General features: G+C 37.5%; 1 protein-coding gene across 1 annotated transcript in view; it reads left to right on the plus strand.

The window, feature by feature from the left end:
* The window catches only part of KCNH5 (potassium voltage-gated channel subfamily H member 5), a 348488-nt gene that overhangs the window by 273388 nt on the left and 62357 nt on the right, over positions 1 to 12743 (plus strand). Inside the window, exon 10 of the mRNA XM_043920302.1 lies at positions 6070 to 6266. Within this exon, the coding sequence (XP_043776237.1) occupies positions 6070 to 6266 (197 nt within the window). The remainder of the gene's footprint in view (positions 1 to 6069; positions 6267 to 12743) is intronic.

The raw sequence follows: 12743 nt of genomic DNA on the forward strand, positions 1-12743 counted from the left end.
TGTGTCTTCACTGTTGAGATTCCTGCAAGTTGCTCAGTGTAAATGTGCATAATATTTCCTGAGGAACATTAGTCAGGTTGTAAGTTTATTAGTTGAGTTATATGACAACCATCTTCCCACAAGTGCTTTAAAAGCTGTGAATTGAGTGACTATTAGGTGATATGGAAAACTGGATAAAGAAAAATAGTTTGATTAATGTCTGATTGATATATTGTGTATCCTAATGGAAATTCTATATTATAAAACAATCAGTATTGCTTATATGTAACATGAGTTCTCATGTTTGGAGCAGGATAATCCATGTTTGTTAATTTTGCTATGCTTCTCTGGACATTTTTTAGGGAGAGGAGCAGAGACTAATTTTACTTTGGCTGCGTCAGTTAACTTCCCATGTTACTTTTCAGCCCCATAGACTTTTTATTTCCCCATGATACTAAAAAATATAAATAATTTAAAGTTTAAAATTTTGATAGAAATATGGTGAGAATTTTAATTTCATAAGTTTAGGTAAAATAAAACATATAACAGACATTTGAATGCCTCCACAACTTAAAATGATCTGTATTGGCAAGGGGAAATTTATGTATATATTGACTATCTTTTATCTATTGATGATACACTTATTATTGATGAATATTTACTGTTCTGCAGATCTGTGTACCTACTTTATTAATTCAGTCCCACTAAAAAGTATAAGGAAAAACATCTGTGAAAATATTTGTTATTTTTAAATAAAAAATTCATTAGAAAAAATTTAGAAAACAAAAAGTAGAGAGAAGGAAAACAATAAACACATCACTTGAAGCCAATTTCTGTAATAGTTATGTGCATTTTCTTTTGTCTTATGTCCCTTTTGATTTTTAACACAATTTATTATCAATTGATAAATTAATAGTAACCTATAATATACCATATAGATTAACATAGAATAATAAAACATGATAATTTTGTGTCCATCAAGATTGTTCTTCTTTAAGAAATTAAGGAATAGTAGATGTTTTATTGGAAAATAATTGCTTTACAATGTTGTGCTGTTTTCTGCTGTATACCATCATGAATCAGTCATAACTATATATTTATATCTCCTCTCTCTTGAGCCTCCCTCCCACTCCACCCCATTCCTCCCGTCTAGGTCATCACAGAATGCCAGGCTGGGCTCCCTCTGTTATATATCGGCTTCCTACTAGCTATCTATTTTTACACGTGGTAGGATATATATGTCAATGCTACTTTCTCAATTCATTCCACCCTTTCCTTCCCCCTCTGTGTCCACAAGTCTGCCCTCTATATCTGTTTCTCTATTCCTTCTTCCCTGCAAATAGTTTCATGAGTACTATTTTTCTAGATTCCATATATATGCTTTAATATATTCTACTTATCTTTCTCTTTCTGTCTTACTTCACTCTGTATAACAGGCTCTGGGTTCATCCATCTCACTACAACTGACTAAAATTTGTTCCTTTTTATGGCTGAGGAATATTCCATTGTATATATGTACCACACTTCATTTATTTATTCATCTGTTGATAGACATCTGGGTTATTTCTATGTCCTGGTTATTGTAAGTAGTGCTGCATTGAACATGGTGGTACATATGCCTTTTTGAATTGCTGTTTTTCTCAGCATATATGTCCAGCATATATCTCAGCAGTGGGATGCCTGGGTCATACGGTAGTTTTAGTCCTAGTTTTTTGAGGAATCTCCATCTGTTCTCCATAGTGGTTTTATTAATTTACATTCCACTAACACATTGGAGAAGGAAATGGCAACCCACTCCAGTGTTTTTGCCTGGAGAATCCCAGGGATGGGGGAGCCAGGTGGGCTGCCGTCTGTGGGATCACACGGGGTCGGAAATGACTGAAGCGACTTAGCAGCAGCAGCAACAGTGCAAGAGGGTGCCCTTTCCTCCACATTTTCTTTAGAATTTATTGTTTGTAGATTTTTTGATGATGGCCATTATGACTGGCGTAATGTGTACCTCACTGTAGTTTTGATTTACATTTCTCTAATAATGAGTAATGTTGAGATCTTTTCATGTGTTTACTGGCCATCTGTATGTCTTCTTTGGAGAAGTGTCAAGAGATAGACTTTTAATAGAAAATTCTATTAGGGTTTCAGTTTCATTTTTGTGTACTTTACTATACTGCAACCATAATTGTATCTTTATTTTTTACTTAACATTATGAGATCTACATTTTTGCCCAGAATTTCTGAAACTAGTTTTAATTCTCATGAATTAATATATACATTGCTATAGATTTCTGTTGTCTTTGGATATTTTTATTCATTTACTTTTGCCAATCTGAGGTTATAATTAATAGCACTCCAGCGAATATTATATGCGTTTGTTTTAAATCTTTCAATTGAGTCCCAGAAGCAAAATTACTGAGTCAGACACTAATAATTATTGTTGTTGCTATACATGAAAATTGAATAGTTGAAAAGTAATGAGCATTTATAAATAGGTCAGAGCTTGTATTATAAGTGATAACTTGAGAAAAGGTTTCAGAAATGATTCAGGAAGAAATGTAATGATTTGTCTCTCTTCAATGTAAAACCCAGTATAGAAAGAGTAGCAATGACAATAGGGGGAAAGGAATCATAATAGTGGCTCAAAGCAGCCCTTTAAAAGTCCTGTTATTTCCATAACACTGGGGACTATAATAATATCATAGTTGATTTCTTCTGGTTAAAAAATAGCACATGTAAATTAAAAGATGTAGTAAAACTGATCCATTATCTTGATGTGAAGAGCCAACTCTTTTCCTGATGCTAGAAAAGATGGAGGGTAAAATGAGTAGGGAGCCACAGAGAATGAGATTGTTGGATGGCATCACTGACTCAGTGGACATTAGTCTGAGTAAACTTAGGGAAATAGTAAAGGCCAGGGAAGCCTGGCGTGCTGCAGTTCGTGGGGTCACAAAGAGTGGGACAGGACTTTGAAACTGAACAACAACAATTATCCTGTTACAAGAAAACCTACTATTTGATACATTTGCTTTGCGTGTGTTTCTGGGAAGAAAAGGGTGCCTAAAATGAGATAATACTATATATATATATGATTTAATATTCTGCTTTTATTATTTCACATAATATGAACCTTTCTCTGTCATTTTTATGAGATTGACACCCGGACTCCTGTGGTGAGGCAAATTCGCTGTCACTTAAAAAAAATTATGACATTTAGTGACTGCATAATATTCCATCAGTTATTTATTTATTTTTACTCACATTTATCTTGTTTCTACCCTTCTGGCAATTATAAATATCACTTCAGTGAACTCGCTCCTTCAGATAATGCAATTGGAATAAATACCTATAATTGGAATTGCTAGTTTAAAGAAAATGGAGCTCTAAAATTCATCTGTGTTAAGGGGAGGTAGAGTTTATCTTTGAAATGTCTATGGTTAAAGTCTCCTTGGATTGCTTTGATGCTGTATCACCCCAGACACCTTATTTGGCTCTCAGGTCCCTGATCATCCTTCCTTGAACAAATATATGATTGTCATACAGTTAAGCTGTTCATCAGCAGCTTAAAAGGTCATCATCACTAACTAAAAAGTGATGTTGGGAGAATCTGGAAGCAATCTCATTGCTCAATATTTATTAAATATCTATTAGGGTTATTTTATGATGATCATTTGATCACATAGTGGTTTTAACCACCTCCTCAGTGATATATGTGTTTTCTCTCTCCACTCCAGAGTGGCTCTTGGTTCTATAAGGATTTCCAAACTTCCTGTGTGGAGTGGGCAAAGAATCTATAATCTCACTTAACCTCAACCTCTCTTTCTGTCTCCCTTGTTCTCTCTCTCTCTCTTTTTCTCTCATTTTCTCTGGTTGCGTGCTATCTTCTCTCTCTGTTGGTCTGACTCCTGAAGTGTTATAAGGGATCTTTCTTCTTCTTTAGTTCTTGACAGTTCTGACTTTAATCTTCATGATAAGAGCGTTTTAATCTTCACTTTAATCTTCACTCATCTCTGTGGTTAGAGTTCAGTTAAGTTCAGTTGCTCGGTCGTGTCCGACTCTTTGTGACCCCATGAACTGCAGCATGCCAGGCCTCCCTGTTCATCACCAACTCCCAGAGTCCACCCAAACCCATGTGCATCGAGTCGGTGATGCCATCTAGCCATCTCATCCACTGTCGTCCCCTTCTCCTCCTGCCCCCAATCTTTCCCAGCATCAGGGTCTTTTCCAATGAGTAAGCTCTTTGCATCAGGTAGCCAAAGTATTGGAGTTTCAGCTTCAACAGCAGTCCTTCCAATGAACACCCAGGACTGATCTCCTTTAGGATGGACTGGTTGGATCTCCTTGCAGTCCAAGGGACTCTCAAGAGTCTTCCCCAACACCAAAGTGCGAAAGCATCAATTCTTCAGTGCTCAGCTTTCTTTATAGTCCAACTCTTACATCCACACCTGACCACTGGAAAAACCATAGCCCTGACTAGACGGACATTTGTTGGCAAAGTAATGTCTCTGCTTTTTACTATGCTATCTAGGTTGGTCATAACTTTCCTTCCAAGGAGTAAGTATCTTTTAATTTCATGGCTGCAATCACCATCTGCAGTGATTTTCAAGCCCAGAAAAGTTAAGTCAGCCACTGTTTCCACTGTTTCCCCATCTATTTGCCATGCAGTGATGGGACTGGATGCCATGATCTTAGTTTTCTGAATGTTGAGCTTTAAGCCAACATTTTCACTCTCCTCTTTCACTTTCATCAAGCGACTCTTTAATTCTTCTTCACTTTCTGCCATAAAGGTGGTGTCATCTGCATATCTGAGGTTATTGATATTTCTCCTGGCAATCTTGATTCCAGCTTGTGCTTCATCCAGCCCAGCGTTTCTCATGATGTACTCTGCATGTAAGTTAAATAAGCAGGGTGACAATATACAGCCTTGACATACTCCTTTTCCTATTTGGAACCAGTCTGTTGTTCCATTTCCAGCTCTAACTGTTGCTTCCTGACTTGCATACAGATTTCTCAGGAGGCAGGTCAGGTGGTCTGGTATTCCCATCTCTTTAAGAATTTTCCACAGTTTATTGTGATCCACACAGTACATAAAGAATAAATCTTTGGAAGAGGGACTGTAGAAAAAAAAATTTTTCCCCTCCTGGATATAGTCCCCATCTTTTCCACTTAAAAACCTTCTCTTTCCTGCAGAAGAATGTAGAACACAGTTGATGGCCCTTCACAAGACTGGGGCACAATGGAACTGCCTCAGCAGTGAAAGCTTTTAGCACTTTCTCTGAAGCTTCCTCATTTCCCTGTGTTTGGACAGCTAAGTACTCTTGACTCAGGATGGTGGACTGTTAATTTCAGGTCACCAGTGGGTGTTGCTCTGAAGTAAATAGTTGATTTCTGTGTTCTATTATTTTAACATCCACATTTGACTACAGTACAGCACTCTTGAAGGAACTGTTTATGGCATAGCGAATCTGGGCCTCTGTGTTTTAGCCAGCTTAGTTTCTTTGGCTCCGTAATTGTGAACTGGAGCTTTCTCCAGCGGCTCTGAAGCTGTGCATGATGTTTAGCTCTGTGAAGAGGGAAAGGCATCCTTGGAGAATCAGTCTTGGTGAGCTTTTGTTTGCCTGCAGCACAAGACCTAGGTGCTGAATAATTTATGTTTAATATATGTCGAGTCAGTTCCAGATTTATAAAGCTATAACAGGAGGTTCTTGCATATTGCATTTTACTGTCATTTCTACCAGAAGGAGCAGAAGAAAAGATGAAACTAAGAAGTCACCTTTGCTCCTTTTAGGCAGAATGGGAAAAGTTAAGGTGGCAGAAGGTAATGAAACTATTTCTTAAAATGAGGTTCTTGGCTTCTCTGTGGGATTTCATTTATTCATGCCATTCTAGATTTCCATCAAAGACTGAATTTAGGATGATGTTACTTTACATATTATATGAAAGTGTTGTACATTGTTATATGTATATATGTGGTGTTGCATACTTAGACTTTATGTTAGATGATCAGTAACATATGAAACTGAATTAGAAAAAAGAACATGACTAGGATAAAAAAACTAGTGTAGATACTTGAATGTATGTATCTTAACTATTTTCCAGGGAAAGGGGATGTGTTTGGAGACATCTTCTGGAAGGAAACTACCCTTGCTCACGCGTGTGCCAATGTCCGAGCACTGACATACTGTGACCTCCACATCATCAAGCGAGAAGCCTTGCTTAAAGTCCTGGACTTTTACACAGCTTTTGCAAACTCATTCTCAAGGAATCTCACTCTTACTTGCAATCTAAGAAAACGGGTAAGTTGTCTGGATCCATTTCCACTTACTAGCCTCTAGAGGGTTAATACATTATATTCTATTAGTTAAAGAGTCGTATAGTGGTATAGTGATTCTATTAGTTAAAGAGTGGTATAGTACATTCCCATCAATGTAAAGTGATATAATTTTCCCACTTTCTTTTTATTTTGCTTACTTTTTAAAGGAGTGATAAAAACCTGAATAGTTGGATAAAGGTTTGAAAATCTATTATTTAAATGTAAAGTGAAAAATGGACCTGAAGAGAAACAAACTGTGCTATAATTAACATAATTAGTTAATTCTTGGGGTTTATAATACTGCTGTAAAATTAATATCAGTGTCTCTTACTTTATTATGTGGGTCTTTTAAAGCTTCTAAGTTTAATCAAATTGGTTGCCTACTTTATATTCCTCTCTTTACACCCTCCCTCTCATTTAATAATCAATTTATAAAGCTCACTCCCCATTAATTCTTTCAAAGCACACTATCTCAAAAAATAAAAAGCCATACTGACATATCCTACAAATAGATACAGGAATCCCTTACTTTGTGTGGCTGCTGCAAATTTAATCTTCTTGCAGTTTTCTTTTTTATTGATGAGTGTGGCACAAATTTAATTTGCATGAAGAATTCTTCTAGCTCTGATTTATAGGTCATTGGACACTTGTGAGGGCTATTTTATTGCCAAGAATGAAATAGACGTTTGGATAACTGCACTTAAGGAATTTCATCTAAGATGATTGCCTGTCTGCAGTGAAGCATTTTGAAATAATAAGCCTTCCCTTCCACCAACCCCTTAAATAGAACCTTCCTGCTAGTTAACATAGAGGAAAAAAAAAATCAATCCAAGTGGCAAATTAACATCTATACTGCATCAACATAGAAATGAGCATAAGCAAATCAATATAATTCTCTACTCAGGGTTCTAAGAGAGGATAAGACTGCAGGAGTCATATTCGTACTAGTATCACAACACTTGATTTATATTTGAAAAGCAGTTTCAGTTTACATTTTGTTAACAAATAGTTATTGAGCTTCCACAACCTGAAAGATAAAATGTAAAGAGCTACAGAGAGCATGAGGCCTAAATAACACAGTCTTTATGCTCAAGGAGCTGACAGGCGAGTGTGAATGTTATGTGAAATGCAAATATGTGAAACATCTCTTTGTACAAGTAATTGAGATTTAAGGTAATGATAAACCTGGAAGACTGGTGCCAAATATGAACTAAACAGAACACCTGCTCCTGCATTAGGGAGATTGGAGTCCTGTCTATTATTACACAGAAATATATGTCTCTTCACTCTGTGCTCTAACTTTTCCAGTGACAAATTCCTCTTCTACAAGGCTGCCTGGTAGATATTTGAAACTCATATCTTATTAATCTTCCCAATATACATTTTTGCCAGTTTTAGAATCTTCCCACATACTACAAACTTACCACAACCTGGATCTGTCCTCAGAGTCCTCAGGGCAGATATTATTTGTCACTGTCCTCCTCTAAGTATTGTTGTTTATACATTATCTCATCTGATGTTTATAATATTCTTGTGGGAAAAAAGGGCAGTTGTTTTCCCTTCAAAACACATGGGAGGGATTAATATTAAATAACAAACTGATATACTTGCAGTGCAAATGATTGCATCCCTCAAAGAGGGATAATAAAGACAAAATAAACTTTGGTTCTTCCAAATGTGTTCATCACAAAGCTCTATGATCTTTTTTTCTCTTTCAAACATCTGAGCACATGCATATCACACATGTGTGGGCACACACACACACACATTGGTTATGAGAGCCAAGTGTGTGTAGCAGCATGTCTATCTCTGACAGGCATAGAAGTAGAGCAGAAAACTTGTGCTGTTTTTCAATGGGACCCAGGAATTGTGCACCTCCCTCTGTAGGTGCCCGTGTGTGAGTTAAATCAAATGACTTCTTCCCTTAACAACCTGTTCCTTGTTAAAATGTGTGCCAGGTTTTTTGTTTGCTTGTTTTTAAAAAATATTTCCTGCCCTTCTGTAATTGATGAACGGTGTCAATAACTTGAATGTCGGTTCAGGTATATTTCTCATCAATGTCACTTTGTTCTCAGATAAAAGTATTTTCATAAATAAGAGAAACTGAGACAATATCTTCCTGTGATTCATGAGAAGAGCTACCATTTTGAAAGTCTACTTTATATCCATGTACTTCAACATATTTTACATATAATTAATCGAATTAAATATTGACAACCTGCAAATGAGGCAGTATAATCTTCATTTCATTGATGAGGAGGTTGAAGTTCTGAGAGTGAGATAGCTTGATGCCACATAAATTATAGGTCACAGCCTAGACTTGAATCCATCTCTGCCTGTTCTAAAGCCCATATTCTTTAGTTTATACTATGTTGCTTTTTCAAATAGCTGACTTTTTCCCCCACAACAATATCCCACAGACACACTTCCACTAATAGTTTCCCCATTGAACTATTAACAAAAAATATTTTGTTCTTATTGCTACTATTTTTTTTTTTTTAAATTTTTTTATTAGTTGGAGGCTAATTACTTCACAACATTTCAGTGGGTTTTGTCATACATTGATATGAATCAGCCATAGATTTACACTTATTCCCCATCCCGATCCCCCCTCCCACCTCCCTCTTCACCCGACTCCTCTGGGTCTTCCCAGTGCACTACTATTTTAAGCATTCTTGAAGTGAATATTCATTGCGAATTAGAGAGTCAAGTCTATGTCCTTAGCATATCATTGATGTCTTCTAGCTATCATAACCATTAATTAAGAGTGTGCTCCTACTAAGTTGGGGAAGCATATTTGGGACCCAGATTTTCAGCCTTCATAGATTTACAGCTCTGGCCACATAAGCACTTAAGGTGTCTCAGTGGGGAGTTTTTTATAGTGTGTAGTTCTCGGTGGCTGCAGTAGGAGGAATGTGATAGCATGTTAGCTGCTTGTTTCCATCTCCATTAAAGAGAAACAAGATGCTTGTTATGCAAATATAGCTCCCACTAACCATCGTTAGGTCCCTCAACATAAAATTTCCAGAATTGTAACTAATATTTTCATCCAAAAACTAGAGGAGGAGTTGGCAAACTTTTCTGGCAAGGACAAGATATTTGAGGGCCATATAGTTCCTGTCTCAACTACTCAGCCCTCCTACTGTAGCATGATATTAGCTGTCTTAACTTGGGTTGCCATTCCAAAACACCATAGATTGGGTGGTTTCACCAATGGGAATTTATTTCTCACAGTTCTGGAGGTTAACTCCAAGATCAAGGTGCTGGTCAATTCAGTTCCCCAATAAGGACTCTTATTTCTGGTTTGGTGACATCTGATTCTTGCTGTGCCCTCATGTGGTAGACAGAGAGTTTGGAAGCAATTTCTCTAGTATCTCTTCTTGTGAAAGTAAAAGTGTCAGTCACTCAGTGGTGTCCAACTCTTTGCCATGGACAGAGAAGCCCCCCAGGCTTCTCTGTCCAGGGGATTTTCCAGGCAAGAATATTGAGTGGGTAGCCGTTCCCTTCTCCAGGGGATCTTCTTGATCCAGGGATTGAACCCAGGTCTCCTGCATTGCAGGCAGATTCTTTACTATCTGAGCTACCTGGAAGCCCAATTATGAAGGCACTAAATTTTATCATGAGGACCCTCATGGCCTCATCTAATCCTAATTATCTCCCTGAAACTCTTCAAATATCATCATATTGGGGGGATTGGCACTTCACCATGTTAATTTTAGGAGGACCCAATACAGTCCATAGCAGCCAAAGATAGTATGTAAATAAATGAGGTTAGTTGTGTTTCAGTGAAAATTTATTTACAAATACAGGTGGCTTCTGATAGGCCTTAGTGTGTCAATAGCTGAGTGGAAGCCTGCAAGTTAGATGGGAATGGCAGAAGGTATGCAAATAGAATTCTCCCCTTTATTAGAAAACAAAATCTCTATTAAGTGCCACCCACGAAGAGTGTTATCATGAAATGGAAAATGCCATATATAAGAGGTGGATGCACACAAAAACAAAATCCAAACAAACAAAACAAAAAAAAAAGTGGTGGCTATAGGAGTCAGGTAGACAACACACCTGAGTTAAGACTATGTATCTGTGAAGACCAGAGAACTCATACCGGATGTGGAAGGGGAAGCTGCTACTTACTCTGATTGTATTTGCCTTGGAATCCCAGTCAAACAAAACAGGTCTACCTGCTCTTGGTCAACAATTTGTGAACTGAATGGAATGATTTCGTGAACCTCTGATCTTATGATACTAGAAGCCTGAAATTTTTACCTGGATGTTATAAATTTGGATGAGAAAAATTATTACATTATTATTTTCTAAGTGAAATTTAGCTTTTCTTTCAATTATGAAGGTTGATACCAAACTACAGTTTTATTAGTGGTACCAAAAGAGATTATGTTTCTCATAGCATATTATTTTTGTTGAAGACATCCTGAAATGTTTATACTAATCAGTGCTTCATAATTATGATAGTTATTAGACCTGCTGCTAGATGTGTTATTGTGTTAATAACAAAGCACATAGATTACAGTCTTGTAAATTGCTTTTAATATTTTGATAATTGAATTTCAATATATTTCCTTTGCAACACTATGTATTTTATTTTGTGCATTTAAAGCAACTCTTCTGGAATGAGGCCTATTTCACAGGCTTTACCAGACTTCTGGAGACAGCACCCCCACTCCAGCTGCCCCCCCACCCCCGCCCCACCAAATAAGAGAGTGAGAAACTGGACTAAGTTGAGCAAAAGGACTGATTGGTATATAGTTTTCAATAATAATAAGGCAGTTCTATAGTTTCCAATAAATTTAAACATAATCGGAAAAGGCATAGGAAAGCAGCAGAGGAAGGTTGTCACACTTTCTGACTTTATTCATAGATTATTTCCTTTACCAATCTAAGATACCATTTCCTGGAATGACTAAATGCTTTTGTTAATTTGAGGACCAGCACTCAGTTACAGGCCCAGAAGGCACACAGCAAAACCAGTGAAGGTGATATCTAAATTTTAAAGAATTCTAATCAGACTTTAAAAGTAACCATCATACTTCTGCTCATTCTGCCTCCTGTTATATACTGATGTTTACTGTTTGTGTATAGAGTTAATGCAGCAGGCATGACTGCTAGACTTTGAAAGTCCTGCTTCTAAAGTGGGCCCTTGGCTGGCATTTTAGAACTTGAATTTCAAGATGGTTTCTAATACTTTGACTAATAAGAGTAGCTCACTATGCCTCCTGTTTGTTCAAACAATATGGTTCATGCTGGACATCTGCTTTCCTTCAAGAATTGTGGAATTTTAGTATGTGCCAGACAGAGGATACCTATTGGCTAAACTCCAGTAAAATCCTTGGGCACTGAGTCCATAATGACCATCCCTGGTGGCGACACTTCACAGGTGTTGTCATAACTCATTGCTGGGGGAATTAGAGAGAGGACCCTTGGAGGCTTGTTCATGGAGGGGAGCCCATTGGACATTGATAAAAAACGATGCCAAACAGATGCTTGCCTTTTAGTTGTAGTTGCAAAGAAATGCCTCCGTGTTGTCTCAGGGACTCCTCTTGCTTCTGGTTGATACTGCTTTTTACCATACATTTCTGTATCCTTTAGTTCAAGACAGGGTAACCTGAAACACCTCAATGATATTTTTTTAACCCTTGTATTAGTCTGCTCATAAAGCCATAACAAAATAACACAGACTGGGTGGTTAAACAGAAATTTATTTTCTCACAGGATCTGGAGGCTAGAAGTCCAAGATCGAGGTGCTGGCAGGGTTGGTGTCTGGTGGGAACTCTCTTGGGTCACAGATGGCTCCCCTCTTGCTGTGTTCTCACATGGCCAGCCATTACTCTGTGTTCGAGTGTGGGGAAAGAGACAGTGGACTCTCTGATGTCTCTTTTTATAAAAATTATAGACACAGACATAGAAAACAACATATGGATACCAAGCGGAGATGTGGGTGGTGGGATGGAATGGGAAATTGGGATTGATGTATATATCCTGTTATGTGTTGTGTATGGGCTTCCCTGGTGGCTTAGCTGGTAAAGAATCTGCCTGCAATATGGGAGATCTGGGTTCAATCCCTGGCTTAGGAAGATTCCTCTGGAGAAGGTAAAGGCTACCCACTCCAGTATTCGGGCCTTGAGAATTCCATGGACTGTATAGTCCATGGGGTTGCAAAGAGTTGGACATGACCAAGCAACTTCCACTTTATACAGTGTGTATATGCATGATATATGAAGTAGAAAATATTGTTTGACTTCATTTATATGAGATACCTAGTATAGTCAGATTCATAGAGTTAGAAAGTACATTTTTAGATGCCAGGGGTTGATGGGGAAAGGGGAAGGGTGATAGAAAGGGTGAGTGGGGAGTTAGTGTTTAATGGAGACAGAGTTCTAGTTTAGGAAGGGGAAAAATTCAGGAGACTAATGCTGGGAAGAGTTCCACAATAATGTGAATGTAC

The sequence above is a fragment of the Cervus elaphus genome, chromosome 12 (assembly GCF_910594005.1).
Source record: "Cervus elaphus chromosome 12, mCerEla1.1, whole genome shotgun sequence".
Lineage (NCBI taxonomy): Eukaryota > Metazoa > Chordata > Mammalia > Artiodactyla > Cervidae > Cervus > Cervus elaphus.